The following is a 15,583-nucleotide window of genomic DNA, read 5'->3' on the forward strand; positions in this document are numbered from 1 at the left end:
ATGCCTTCTAATCATCATAAATATCTGGAAATCTCTGCAAGAGATTTCTTAAGTCCAACAGCTGAAGTTTTATTTTAAAAGCTAACATTCTATAGGGGAGCTGAAGTCAGAGATCCACGAAAAACAAAATCAAACACGGACTTCGTATTTCAGCAACCTTCCAGATTTTCTGTAAATGGAGGCAGCTTTGGTTCTTAACACTCAGCGCCACAGAAGTCACTGTCTCTTTAGTCCTGTATTTCATTTACATTATTTTATATCTCACGTGTGCCAGCTCACCAGACTGCAGGGCTGCTAACGTTTTAGACATAAACAGTAGCGTGACCAAAACAAACAAACCTGTCTTCCTCATTTAATCTCATTGTGTTTTTATTGATAAGCTAACTCCAGCTGAAATACACAACAGGTCTATCAGAATACAGTATGTCAATAATTCTCCTGAGCTCAGCATCCATCAGATGGGGAAAAAAGTATCTCTACATCCATCATTTGCCATAATAGAAATAAAGTCCCTGTAATAGACAGTGTCACTGGATCAATGTTCTCACTTTAAAAATAAATGGCTAGGACTGGCCTCACCATTATCAAGTGACAAGAAACGATTATTTCTGTGACAGTGCTCCAACTCCAAAGACATGATCTCTTAATTATAAAATGGCCTGGATTGAGCAAATGGGCTAACAGGATGCATTAATCAGATCCGACTAAAGGAACTATGCTCACATAACAAGTGAAAGGGAAATGCCAAAGAGGGTGGAAAAGGGGAATATTTTTTTAAAATGCTTTAGAATTAATCTTTAATGTGGACTTTAGCAACTTTATGACGGGGAGCAAGTCCTTTGGCTTGTTCCACTCACCTTGATCCGAACTGCCTGTTCTAAAGTCTCCGACATCTAAACCTCTACAGCAATGTTCTTCAGTTAGCAGCATGTGGGCCACATTTGGGTTAGCCTGCTGGGCGTCAGCTGCTCCTGCTAGGGACTCCGCTGTAAGGGCTACCTAGCTCCTGGGCTCCCCCTGCCAGGAGGTCCCTTTCCCTCTTGAGCTGCACAGGGTCCTCCACACCAGCAGGTGCCAGCCCAGGGGAGAGGCGGGTCAGCATGGGGACACTGCAGCTGGGACCAGGTAGGGAGCACAGGAGCCTGGTCAGAGTTGGAGCCAGGTAGTAGGGCCATCCTGCAACAGGGTCCCCAGCTGGAAGCAAGAGGCAGGGATGGGATAGGCTAGGGGGTGGGGTCACCCCCTGCTCCCTGGGTTTCTCCCAACCCCCCCCCCTTTTTTTTCCCAGCTCCCTGCACTGAAGCAGTATTAAGGAGGCGCCTGTCTTTGGCAGCTACTCCCTTCTCCCCACCCTTGGGGAAACGCTACTCATTCAGAGACTCAGGATTTTTGGTGAACTGAAATTTGGACAAACAGACTTTACCTGTACATGGCATGATTGTAAAGAGAGGAAAAATAAACCACCGCTAATTGGACTAGCACTCTGTGCTCCAATCAAAAAAAATCAGCTAACGTGCCATCTTCAGCACATGTGCCATAGGCTGCTGACCCCTGCCAGCCAGGCAAAGAACTGACATGCTTTCACTAGAGAGCAAACACTGAAAGAGCCCTCTGGCCCGCCAAGACTTGGGCAATGCCTTATTCGGCCCCCCAGAAAACCGAATTGAATATCACTGCGCTAAGGATTTTACCATTTTAATTCTGGTTAGAAAATATACTTCACATTCATTTCAGGGTCTAAGAGCGGGTGAGACAGATGGAGCTAGGAGGAAAAACAGGATTGCCTGATGTCCTGTTTGGGTATTTGGAATACCACTGGTTCAGACTATGGAAAGCTACTTTCATTTTGTTTAAATAGATAGTCCAAGGTAAAAACTGTAACAATACTGTGCTTAGAGAGTTTTTTTAGGACAATTTTATTTTACTTTACCACCTTCTCTAAGGGATTCTTTGCAGTGAATCTGAGCAGGGACACTGACCTAATATTGCTCATTTTGGCTTGTCTAAAGGCTCTTGCTCCCCTAGCATAAGAGACATGCATTACTTGGGGCATGGGGAGTAAAGGAGGACATACATCAGAAGAAAACCACATGCTACACTGCAGTGGTCACATTTCCCACGTTCTTTTGTATGTTCTATTATTTAGTGACTAGAGACCGCTGACAGATTTTCCTCTAATAGTATCGTCATTTTTTTTTAAAAGCAACATTCTTCTGACACACACAGCACATAACCCAGAATTTCACCAAGCTACATTCCAAAGAGCCAGCTTAACACCCAGGTTACATCCTGATTGTGTTTTTAAGGACGTTTCCCCAAGAGACAGTCTGCACTTACCTTCTTTGTCAGTAACTGACCAGGGATATTTTTGAAAGGATTTATTGGATGGGAGAGGATCCATTTCGAGCACCTTATAGATCTGACCAAAGGCTGATAGCCTGAGCGCGTGCTAGGGAAGAACAGAAACGAGACATCACTGCCATGCTCTGCCCAGGTGTCTGAACTTCTGATTAAAACTCTAGACACAGCATCAACATCTCTCCTATGAGCAAGGACTCAAATCTCTATGGAAAGGGTTAATTAGCGAGCGAGAGAGAACAAAAACAGCCATTTCTGGGATACACTGTGAAATTCACCCCTGTTCAGAGCACCAGCACGGGACCTATGCGCCACAGGTGCTTAAAGTGGGACCTACACGAAGCACAGGCTTTGGGGCCCTCTCAAGGAGAAAATGTCATTCATAATAGAACTCCTATATTCTCAAAACCTTAATTTAATCCTTCCAGTGCAGGGCATGAGAAGAGCTGCCATGATTCTACTGCAAGAAAGAAGCCATCCTGAGCAAAGGGGTAAACTGAATGCAGGGACTCGGATGTTCTTCAGCAGAAATGACACTTAGGTTCCTGGAAGCAGAGGTTTTCTACCTGAGCACTGTGTGTTATGGCTTCTTTTTGCTGCACTGTCATATAGGACAAAGCGTCTGTTGGCTCCCGCTCACAGGGATCATGCAGGCCAGGGCCCCCTATAAGGGGGAAAATAAGACAGTTCAGAACATGTCAGAAACACCACCCAAAAGACTGCTGGAGTCAAGTGAAAGTCACAAGAGCTAAATTCTACTCTCCGATGAGTGCAGAGCCCCCATCTCTCTCGGTGGGGACTGAAACAGCCTTAGGAACAAGCTAACCCTAAGGTTTTACCCCCTAAACAAGAAGGGCCATTTAAATTGTTGTTGTCCACACTGTACACATAAGACAGAGGCACCAACGGCTAAGAATTTGGCAGTGGAGTTTGAAAACCTGGGAGAACTACTGATTTCCAAACACTGATCTATACTAGCTGAGCATCTGGCCCATGGTCTTCTCTCTAATTCCCCAGCAGTCATTCGATTGTGAACACTCCACTCCCAGCAGGCGCTGTAACACCACAGCATAGAGACGTTACAACTATTAATAGGGACAGTATATTTTTAGGTTAACCATGGAGCTTCTCAATGTCTTGCTAACAATTCACATGCTAAACCTTCTGCTTGCTGCTCCTGAGAACAGGCATTTTAAAACATGCAGGAATGGAAAACACGCACATTTCAAAACAGAGGAATGATCAATCTTTGGTGTGTCTGAATTTATTCTGGGCCCTTACCAGGAAGCAGAATTCCAGACGCCAAACACTCCATCACTCGTCTTAAGGCCTCCCCAGCGCCCAAGGGTCTATTACAAGTACCTATAGATTTTTCACATATAAGCTCTAGTGGCTAAAAGACATTAAATTAGAATTAGTACAGGTGCCAGAGCGTGGCCGCAGTTAAACACAAGAAGTCATTTCAAATGGGGGTGAGGCGCTGCTCCTAGTGACCCTGGGGTGTTTGTCAACCTGTGGATTTCTACAGTGCGCAGCTTTTCCCAGCAGGAGGGTACCACCAACTCCACTGCGGTGACTGACACTGAGCTCACATTTCCAAGGCTACACCTGCACCAGCTATGGCAGTGAGACGCTTTGAAAAGTGTCAAATCTCTATGGCAAGGGGTGGATTCCGCAGAACACGAGGCCCTGCCGACACGGTGCCCATTGCCATGGTTTCCAGGCACCATACAGAGTTACTGAAATGGACACAACCCCTCTCCCTCCTCAGCTCCACAGGCATTGTTTTAAACAAAAGATTGTTTTAATGGGTGTGATGAGGGAAAGAAGCAGGGAGCTGAGTTTCACATGCTCACTCTACAGCCCTCACAAGACACCGTGACCATTTACTGAAGGTCTGACTTTTCAAACCTAGTTGCCATCTGACTCCTGTTCCACACTTACCCATCCTTTTAGCGGTGCCCATGTGGGGACTCTGTTGCACAAATCACGCAGAATACGTAGCACAATTACACATGATTTTAGTCCATTTGCCCTGGCCTAAAACAAACAAAATGGTTCCAATACACTTGCTGAAATCCAGCCTTCAATTTTGCTGGAATAGGTTCTTTAATACGATTACTAATTAGCACTTAATCAGTTTCATGCAAAACAAAAAAAAGTTACATAAAAGCAAAATGCTGCGTTTTAGAGAAAGGCAGGCTTAACAGTAAAAAGAAGCATAATGTTAAAATTGCTTTTGTAGCCTCATGACAACTATAGACCAGTTGGCTAGCTACCTAGCGTCGTCGCTTTTACAGAACAGCACTCAGAATTCGAAATTCTAGACTTGCACTCTAGAGGGGCTAGACAGAAATTAAAAAAGGCATTAAAATTAAAAGTGTCTCAAATTAAACCTCATAAGGCTACAATAACAATAAGATAAGAACAAATAGCCAACCTGAAACCATTTGGCGTGCCGCAGAGAGGCCAAGGCCTCCAGGCATTTCTGCCTGTCCAATAAGTCCGGAGGATCTTTCATCGCAACATTATCTACTGGTAAAATGGGATAAAAAGAGACAGATACAATTTGACCAAGGGGTTTCTGTCACAGTACATAAAGAGTGGCAGCATCTCAATGAGCTAATAAGACTCCCAGAAAAAAAAATAATTTTTTTTAAGTGCACTGTGTTATTTAATTCAAACAAGCCATTAAAAAGGTAGTAAATGTGCACATGTGCAACAGAAGCAAAAGGCATTCACTCCTTATACAAAATCGATGGCCACTGCTACAGACAATCTGGGATCTTATTAAAAATGTAGAACACATTTCAGGGCAGAAAATAGCTATGTAGCACTTTTCCTTCTTTCGTTCCTCCCTCCCGTTTGTGGTTTTATTCCAGGTGCATAAAATCAGCACAGAATTACTAATTGACAGCAACCTTCTCAACAAAGAGAAGATTTTCTTGAAGAAGAAAGTTTGCCTCAGAGGCAGGAAGCATTGAAGAATGATTTAGAGGTGCCTTTTGGGAATTTGAAGATGCTTCCAGTTTATCTTTATCAAAGCCACAGCAATTAACAGTGGAGAAGTGTATTTCTCTTCAATATTAACTCAATATAAACAAATTGGAGAAAAACAGAACTTGTGTTAATGTGCACTTTACATTTTGATACACAAGTTCTTTCACTCTGACTGTAGTGTTGTGTGTAACCAGGTAACAAATGAAAGCAGCAAAAAAGTTTTAAAACTTCTAGATCCTGTTAACAATTTCAAGATTGTTTTTCTTTCATAAAAATCTTCTCTTCCCAACAGCAACAGAAATTGTCTAAACAAACTAAAGTCAGAGTTGAGACGTAGAAGACTGAAATCTTCTGTTAAGTTTTACACTCCCACCCGCCTTTTTTTAAATCCAGCATGTTACCAAGTGCTTCTAGCAATCACATCTCGTTCCATAAGAAATTATTGTTCTCGTTTTTTTAAAGGAACAAATTATTAAAACCCTGATTCTGTAAACCCAAAGCCCATGCCTAACTTCATTCATGTGATTATACTACCTCATGAGTAGAATTACACATGCCTAAGTATCTCTGCAGGATTAAGGGCTAACTTCCTTAGTCAATAGCATTTAACTGACATAACAGCACATACTGGAAACTAACCAACCCATAGTTCAAAATAACCCTTTGAATAAATACACTGACTGTTCTTAGGAATCTATTCTATTGCCCCTCTTGAAATTGGCAGTAATGTAGAAAAATACTGTTTTTCATCATTCATAACAGCTAATTCATATGGGTTTGTACAGAGATAGCCATGTGGGGCTGACTGAAATACAGAACCCAAACCAGCTTGTAGATGCCTGCCAGGTAAAGCAATATTCAGTAACTAGCAAAACATTTAATTTTACTTAGGAGACGCGGGAGAAAAATGGATACTACTGTATACAGGGCCTGCGCACACCCACCCACACCCTTACAGTTAATGTCCCAGCTGCCATTTGTTTTCACAGGTTACGCTGCATGGTACTGCTATTTTAATATCAAAACGGCCTCCCTTCCTATGCTGTTGGCTAGGGAGACAGGTCTAGCAAAGCTGCAGCCATTACATCATGATGGATAAAAGGTAATGAAAAACCAGAGTGTGAAGCTCAACAGAAACAGAGACATCTTGTCTGATAGCTTGTGGGTTTAGTTTGCATCTGTTGGCTCTGCTCCCAGCAAAGGACTGAAGTGCTATATGCTTATTTTCTGACCCTGATGAACTTCGCAGCAGATATTTGCATTGTTTCTTGTTATCCTCATCAACATAATCGCATCACTAAAATTCATCTCCACTCCTGTCCTCCCAATCAGAGCTGCAAAGTCTTATATGGGATTAGCAGGTATTTGTTTACAAGCACAAAAGGTCACTTTGCATCACATCGCTTTGGAATTTAAGACTTTTACTTTCAAATTTCCTCTTCGTTTACAAGAAGAAAATTGTGTTTTATTGGTTATGAAAGCACAACATGTGTTACAAATCTTTAAATGTTTCTGTAACAAAACCCTTTACTGGGGACAATATAAACATCTGCTTAAAGCTTAAAACAGCTACTGTCAATGAGTGATTAGAATCTTCTTTAAAAGTTAGAAATGGCAAAGGTTGACTGACTGCAAAATTGTTCAATTTTAACAATTAAGGTGAATTTGCAAGTCCATGAAGTCTATTTCCAACTGAGATTGTACAACATTTTGCTAGAGTATGTTACAACTGTTGATGAAGTAAACTTAATTTTACCACTAACTTATAAACCAGAACATGGTGTGTATTGTCTGTTACTGTACAGGTGACTAAATAGACTTCACTGTAACAGCATAAATACAACACCCTACTTTTGCAGTGGCATGTTGATGCTCATTAGAGGTTATTTAAAGAGGCCAGAGTCACTAATGCCTTTGAAAATAGTGCATTCATTACATTAACCCTTGAGTTTCCAGGGCAGCTTTTGCAGATGTTGCAGGCAGTCAACATTTGGGTGCAAGATTCTGTTAAACAGAAAGATGGAGAGAACAGGCAGTGAAGAGGGGTGAGCGACTTGCAGCAGACTCCCTTTTGACATCCTCATTAGAATGGCATGTTTCTTCATGCTCTGCTAGTCAGGAAAGTGAGACCCAATCAAAGTTTTCAAACATGTACGAGGAGCTTTCTTCTTTTCCTTTTTTAGTTCTAAAAAGGACACTCAGCACTGATGAATTTGTTAAAAATAAAATAAAATAAAATAAAAACCAGCCATTAATTCAGAGCCTGCAACACCTACAGAACGAGTCCTTCCATAATCTCCCCTGCCAACATCGTTAGTTTATAGCTACCAGGGCTACTTTCTGGAGAGGAGGCAAATCTGTGGCTTGCTCTGCAGGTCCTTCAAGGGCTCTTGTGGATATCAAGAACATCAGTGACTTTCTCTGCCCACCGAGGTCCTGGTGTCAGACAGATTATGAAGCAGTTGCTCAGTTACTGAACTCGGTTGTTTTCAGCACCATCCTATTTGGGTGGCCGAAGTTACTTCTTATTTTGAATGTACAGGTTTAGTAACTGCAACTATTTCCAGAGTGGCACTGAGAAAGCCTAGTTCACAGAGATCCTGTTCTTTGGGGGACATGAGTGATATTAAACTTGCCGAGGACATAAATTTCACTCTGACGCAGAATGCACCAGATTCAAACATTTGACCTCCCCATTTAACAAGGAGAAAACAGAGCTTGTACAATGGCTCCAAGGGGATCGCTTGGAAGGAATATCGAAATGCACACACACTGGTCTGGTATTTGTTTTTACTACCAAACAGCAAAAACAAATAGAACAAACAATGCTTAAAATGTAGTAACACTTCTCAAAAAAAAAAAAAAAAAAAAGGGGGGGGGGGGGGGGGGAGACTAAAGAGAAACCCAGGAATGTTTGTTCTCTGCATTCTGACATCAGGGCATGAAGGTACACGCGACATTCCTACAGAACAAATGGAAGCACTGAAAGAATTCCATTGCACCTAACCTTGCTTATTTGGTTAGAGGATAGATTAGTGACTATAATCAAACCATACTGCTGGAAATCTTGGTCAGTTTCACCCAGCCTTTCCCTCAGCCTCTTAGCATACTACTAGTCAGCTGCCAACTAAGGAACAAAGAGAAAAGCAGCAGCTGGAATAGAATGGCTCCTCTTACTAGCAAGATGAAAAGCAAATTATGAAGAACTTGAAAAGCTTTTCTATCAGAAAAAAAGTAAAGAAAAGCGAGGAATAGTTTTTAAAATGACATATGAAATACACATGTATTTGGCTGGCACTATCCAGGAGCATCAAAAGAAGAGTTGCAATATTTTCCCTTTATATTAAATTATTTTTCCTGAATTGTTTTTCAACATATTTCCCTTGATATTAGATTTGAAACTTTATTCACTTAGTAAATCTAAAACAGCTCAAAGTGACTAGAAGTGGTTGTAGACAGTTGAAAATTTTCTCTTTTCCCCCTCTAGCTGGTTACTTAATACAGTAAGAAAAAATGTTTGATTAACTTATGAAGGGGAATATTACAAGTTTTCTTTGTTCAGATAAACTAGGGAGTGAACATCACAGAAACTGAAGCCAACTACAAAAGAATCTGGACTTCAGAACAAGGTGTGTTAACCAGTTTACAATCATCAGTTTTATGGTAGGGGTGGATCTAACAACAGCTCTTATTACCAGCACTATCACAAATTTGCAGAGACAATCTTTATATTTAAGAGGTGAACTGCAAGGTTTTTGAACAAAGTTTTGAAAAATATTTTAATATCCTAAATCAGTAACAAAACGACAAATATATTAAAACAAGAAAGTGTGAAAATTAATGTCCTCATTCAGCTTAGCAGACGAGTCCCAAATTAATGAAGTCCAGGTTTCTATTCCAGCAGAGGAAGGCACTATCCCCTCCTGAAAGGGATCACACAGGAAGAAACATTTGTGCAAAACTGCATGCACACAGTGATGTTAAAAATACCTTCCCATAAATTTTTGTGCTCAGTCTCACGAGTGTGTATCTGTCGCAATGGAAACAAACCTCAACTCAGCACTTGCCAGGAAGTTGAAGAAAATATGCAGTAGTCTGCAAATATCTGGCTTTTGTTTTAAAGAAAAACAATTGTGTTTTTGCACAAGAGCCTCATTAGTGATTTGGGAATTCTTGGACATTTTTATTAATGAATCTTTGCTATTCATCTCTATCGCAAGATTCTTGCGCTTCCAACTGCTGCCTAAGTGCTGTATTTCACTTGAAAAATCAATCCTTCCTGCCCTCTCCCCACAAAATGAAGAGAAACTGACCAACATTTCTCAGTGTATTGGTATTTCATGTGGGAAGGGGGAATAAGCAAAGGGACTTGTGGCAAGTCTAGAAATGGGAAAAGAGCAATAGGGAGTTCCCTAGCCCACATGGGCCCAGCTGCCTCAGTTGTCATGACAGAGAGTGGCCAGTTGGTCAAAGGTCTGACATCATCCAGTGGAAAGTTTCTAAGCATAGGTTTGGGAAGCGGAAGCAGAAATTATTGACAAGAAGATTACAATAAAATAAAACACGGCTGCATTCGCTCTGTGTGTTACGCTTGGTTTCTTTCCAATCTCGTAGACGTTAAGAATCAACGCTTCTTAAGAGTTTCTTGTGGCTAAGTTGCAAGTCCCCAGCAGAGAGGGAAGAATGGATGGGGAAGAATTAGGATGCATAATTTTCCAAATATATTTTTACATTCAGGACAGTAGGTACAACATTAACTTCAGAAGTGAAGTGCAGTATTTTAGCTTTAACTTCAACTGTATCCTAGTTAGGACGTTCTTACCTTAAAGATAGAAACACACATACACATCAATAATGAGCAAAATCTGTGTGCCAGGAAGAGAGACAGCTTTGTAGGAACTGCATTTTAAGAGAGCAGTTTTATACAATAGGAATAATTTTATGAACCAGTCCAATTTGACTGATTTAATTTAAAAACACGACTGTGCAGGCACTGCTTAATTATTAACTAATAACTAGTTCTGCTTTCTTTCAGACAAGATCTAATTGGTGTCTGAGTCAAGGCTATAATAATGCTGTCTGCACGGCAAATGGAATTTTACATATATTTATGTGAAAATTAAATGGTTGCTGGCTGTTTAAAGAACAATCATTGTAACCGATAGAGGTGAGCCAAGCTAACGATGACACACAGTATACAACAAAAACAAGACCTCACTCCCTAAACTAACCCTGTGCTACACGGTCAGAAAGCCTTTCGGAGAAAATTCTGAGGGAAGCAGGAAAACGACTCTCTCTATATACCTCCGTCCTTCTTCTCCGTTTCCTCACGAATGAGAGGGGATGTAAGTATCACCTTCAGTGTTAGGGTGGGCTCCTTTGTGTTACGAATAATAATAGCGGCCTCATTCACACACTGCTCCACGTGGTACTTCTCTTCTGTAAGTTTCTGAAAGGCATCAAGAAACATTTTCAAAAATCCCCAATCAACCATGGTAAAGACAGCATCTCCTAAAGAAACATTTGCCCCTTGCAGATGACCCCTGAACTCGCATTGCTACAATACACAGGTTCTGCCAGGCACTGCCCCTCCACCCTCAGCTAAGAGTTGATAAGTTGTAAATAATTTTTCACAACATAAATAGCTGTTCACCAGAAAAACGCTAAATGGTGGCAGCATAAATGCACTACAGCATCCCACTCATTGTGCAGACAGTGATCAGTCATCTTTTGAAGCTGCCCAAGGGTGAATTACTTGCCAGCAATTGTAGGCTCTTACAGGATCTAACTCTTGGCAATGCTGCCTCTAAATGCAAAACCCCTGGCAGTTTACCACCATCCTGACAATTAGCAGCAGATGCAGGCAAATAAATGGCTCCAGTCCTACCAACCGATCTGCCTGGACAAGACCTCGGCACCTGCATGGAACCCCGCTGGCTTCAATGGGACTCTGTAGGAGATGGGGTCCATCCACATGGACCAGCTTAGAGAACTGGAACCACAGAGAGCATGTAAGAGTTACCCTTTCTAATCACCGTGTCTTTACAAATAGGGAGATCAATCTAGGGCACTTACTTCCTCCAGAAAAAAACTGTTACAGGCAAGCAACATACCCTCGCCACTACCCTACATGTCCCCACCAGGCCCCAGCTACGGAGACGGCTGTGTCTGCAGAGTAGGACTTTGCCTCCATAGAACCTGAAAACTTGTGTGCAAACAAATGAACAATGGGAAGTATAGCTCCCAAGAATGGTAGAAACGTGTACACTGTATGTGGAAATAAACATGAGACAAGAAAGCAAACCAGGAAGGAGGGAGAATGAGTTTCATCACCTAGTTTAGAAAGAGCTACTTGCAAGGGGTATTTGTTGGGGCACAGGCTCTAGGCAATAGTGCATGTCATGAGCTTCAGGCTGGACTAATTATTCAGGCCCAGTGTGTCAAAGGAAGCTATAACTCTGGGCTCCCTTAATAAGAGGTGGTACTGGCTGCATCTGTTCACAGGATGCTTTTTTACACACCAAAACAAAAAGGTACAAATTAAAACTAAGTACATATCAAGGGTTCATCGTGATCCAGGACCACTGACCGCTCAGAAGGGCCTCTTGTTAAGGGTATGATTTAGGGTTCCGTGACTTTACCGGACCTCTGTGACGTCTTCGGTTTCAGCTGTCAGCAGCTGAAGCTGGGGCTGGAGCCAGAGCCAGAGCTGTGCATCCCTTCCCGCAGCTGGAACTGAAGCCGGGGATGTGCGCTGCCCACCCCCATGACTGTGCGTTCCTCCCTCTACCACCCCTGGAGCTGCGGCTGGAGCTCAGGCTGTGCATCCCCCGTGTCCTCCAATCGCCCCTGGAGCTGCGGCTGGGGTCAGAGGCAGGACTGTGTGCCTGCCCCCTGTGGTGGTGGGGGGGGGGGCTCCAGCTGTCATTCCTTCCCCATCAGCCCTGCCCCACCCAGTTATTTTTAGTCAAGTCACAGACAGGTTACAGGCGCCCGTGAATTTTTGTTTATTGCCCGTTGGTGACTTTTACTAAAAATAACCATGACAAACTCTTAACCTTCCCTATTGTCACTTCAGAATCACCGAGCTGAACGCAGAGCTGAGGGACAAAGCTTCTGTAATGGGGAAGTTCAACACACTGGGCAGAGTGAGCCAGATTGACATGCTCAGGAGAAGGGAGATCTAAGGCCTTGGCTACACTGGCAATTCACAGCGCTGCACTTGCTGCGCTCAGGGGTGTGAAAAAACACACACCCCCCCCCGAGCGCAGCGAGTGCAGCGCTGTAAAGCACCCGTGTAATCAGCGCCTGCAGCACTGCATGCTCGCTCGCAGCTATTCCCCTCGGAGAGGTGGAGTACATACAGTGCTGCAAGAGCTCTGGCAGTGCTGGCAGCGCGACTACACTTGCGCTTCACGAGTGTAGCCAAGGCCTAAGACCCCATTTAATTTCTGTGTTAGGAGTGAGAGCAGGGAGAATCCCGATGGGTGAATTCTCCAATAGGAAGGTTAGACCTTGGCTACACTTGCAAGTTACAGCGCTGTAAAGCCTCCCCCAGCGCTGTAACTCACTCCCCGTCCACACTGGCAGGGCACTTGCAGCGCTGTATCTCCCTGGGTACACGGCTGCAGGTACTCCACATCGCTGAGGAACAACAGCTGCAGCGGAGTGGCTGCGACTCACAGGTGTGAGTGTAAACGCTTGCAGTGCTGTACTAATCACCTTGTCAAGTGGCCAATCCTCTCCATTGTTGTGACCGGCTGCAGGAATGCGGAAGTGCCGGTTTCAACGCTCGTACCACAGAGAAAAGCAAACAGTTTGCAGTTTGCTTTGAGTGAGTAAATGAATGAGCAGGGGGCCAGGAGTTCGGAACTTGCAAAATAGAGAGCTGACATGCTCCAAAAAGCACTCTCTCCCCCCCCACACTCCCTGTCACAATCCACCCCACCCCCCCAGTTTTGAAAAGCACGTTGCAGCCACATGAATGCTGGGATAGGTGCCCATAATGCACCGCTCCCAACACAGCTGCAAATGTTACAAGTGTGGCCACACCACTGCGCTGGCAGCTGTCAGTGTGGACAGACTGCAGCGCTTTCCCTATTCAGCTGTACGAAGGCAGGTTTACCTCACAGCGCTGTACAGCTGCAAGTGTAGCCAAGGCCTTAGCTGGAGGGCATAGCAGGACTGATGTCAGGAACAAGGACTAGCAAAGGCGGCTTGGAGGATAGCCTTTCTACCCATCAGGTTAAGGGTAGAACCTCTCGAGCTCTAGCCGCTGTCCTAGATTCTAAGTACAGTCTTTGCTCTCTGTACCTTTACCACTTGTATTTTTCTTGGTATCAAATTAATTTCAGCTTTTACCCAGTGCAGCTTTTAGCTGACTATGTCTTGCAGTGCTATCAATCAGAGCTGGAGGACTACCCGAATTAACTTACCTGAATTTGGATTGGGAGATTGTCTTTGACTGTATATAACAAGGTCTTTGTGGGTTTTTCTTTGCACATGAGAACCAGCTCCAAATCCATGTCATCCTTTATCAGCAAGCCCTTTGCAACCAAACCAATTCTCATCACACCACATAAGGTCCGACCAGCTTGATCCCTGGAAATGAAACATGTCTGAATAATTACAGTGATATTTTCACACTTAACCCACTACCACCACCACCACCCTATTGTAGCAAGGGAACAGAGACGGATGGAAACAATTCCAGCATTTCTGCAACGCATCAGTGACAGGTTCATGAAAAGCATTGACTGCTTTTCTGCAAGTAGCCAACAGGAAAATGATGGAAATGAATGTGAACATGCATGGCAACGCTTCTGTAGTCGCAGAATTGTGAATCAAAGGTTTGGATTAAGTTACGAAGTTCCAAGCAGTTCACTGCCTAACTGCAGGAGAAGGAGAGCGCACACGAGCCCGGAGTCAAGTTTTCAGAACAGCTCTTAGAAGCCTAAGACCCATGTTCAAAAGTGACTTGGACACTTATGAGCCTAAGCCCCATTATCTTTCAACGAGACTTATGCTTCTAAGGGCCCCGGCACGCCCGACAGCGGGGGCCCCGGCACGCCCGACAGCGGGGGCCTACAACTTCTTTTACGTGTATTTTTTTAAGCTTGTAACTTCAAAATATTGTGCAAACCATTTCTGTAGCTTTGTGAATACTGCAAACACTAGATACTTTAGGAAGGCTCCCCATTTCAAGCAATCTTCCCTGTAGGAGCCCTTCAAAAATTCTCACCACTGAAAGCTAGAAGAATCAGAGGCTGGAAAATCAGACTTAAATATTTTCCTGGTTTTCTCTGGAGACTCAAGAGCCACAGTAAATGTCATCGGTTTCAAAGCAAGATAAATGACACTTCAGCTTTGAGTGCTGACAACAAGCAATTGAGCAGCCCAAGAGTGCACAAACCAGCAGGAATCCACGGAAACAGAAGAGGAGCACTCACACCTACTGCCATTCACACGCAGGCACTCCTGACTGAGAGATGCCTCTTGGATGCTGCAGCACTAGCTAGTGGCAGATCACTGTGCTCCACACCCCCTGGGAAGGGTTGTAAGAGTTGGAGTGGTGAAAACAGCCTCAGCTAGAGAGGCAGCTGTGCAGTTAGTGGCACTTGAACATCTCACACCGGGATAGGATCTGATCATCCACAGTCATATAGTGCACCCTGAGCCTCTCTCATACGTCTACCTTCACCTACACGGGCACAGCTGGGTATACTTGGAAGGGATGGACAAGGACTGTCTCCTATTACCTAAATAGCAGAGACACAGAAGCCTTGGCTACACTCGCAGATTCACAGCGCTGCCGAGTGTAGTCACGCCGCCAGTGCTGCAGGCGCTGATTACACGGGCGCTTTACAGCGCTGCACTCGCTACGCTCGGGGGGGAGTGTTTTTTCACACCCCTGAGCGCAGCAAGTGCAGCGCTTTGAATTGCCAGTGTGGCCAAGGCCAGAGTGGGAAGGAAGGCGGCAGAGACAGGAAAGTGACACTCTCAAGGTCACACCAGATGGTCAGTGGCAGAGCTGGGGATAGAGCTCAGGTCTCCTGATTCCCACTGCAGGGCCCCAGTCATTAGAACTTGTAAATCCATTTCACTTGCTGGTTCTAGAAAATTAGCCAGATGCTGCAGCATTTGGCTGCTAATCTGGCAGGGAAGAATAATTCTTTTAAAAATGGTTTGTGAGTGACCAACTTACTATTTTGCAGGGTGTGATGGG

The 15,583-nt window shown here is 43.8% G+C and overlaps 1 protein-coding gene across 16 annotated transcripts in view; it reads right to left on the reverse strand.

Annotated features, from left to right (window-relative positions):
• The window catches only part of STRBP (spermatid perinuclear RNA binding protein), a 90,951-nt gene that overhangs the window by 21,353 nt on the left and 54,015 nt on the right, over positions 1 to 15,583 (reverse strand). For 6 of the 16 annotated variants that reach the window (XM_024106260.3, XM_008169434.4, XM_065572577.1 and 3 more), the window contains 7 exons: positions 13,794 to 13,959; positions 10,663 to 10,807; positions 4,799 to 4,893; positions 4,303 to 4,398; positions 3,640 to 3,751; positions 2,925 to 3,022; positions 2,338 to 2,449 (listed from right to left, as the gene is read on the reverse strand). In XM_024106260.3, coding sequence (XP_023962028.2) covers positions 2,338 to 2,449; positions 2,925 to 3,022; positions 3,640 to 3,751; positions 4,303 to 4,398; positions 4,799 to 4,893; positions 10,663 to 10,807; positions 13,794 to 13,959 — 824 coding nt within the window. The remainder of the gene's footprint in view (positions 1 to 2,337; positions 2,450 to 2,924; positions 3,023 to 3,639; positions 3,752 to 4,302; positions 4,399 to 4,798; positions 4,894 to 10,662; positions 10,808 to 13,793; positions 13,960 to 15,583) is intronic. The other 10 variants (XM_042854415.2, XM_065572581.1, XM_065572584.1 and 7 more) reach the window with 3 other exon arrangements.

Source organism: Chrysemys picta, chromosome 18, assembly GCF_011386835.1.
Source record: "Chrysemys picta bellii isolate R12L10 chromosome 18, ASM1138683v2, whole genome shotgun sequence".
Classification (NCBI taxonomy): Eukaryota; Metazoa; Chordata; order Testudines; family Emydidae; genus Chrysemys; species Chrysemys picta.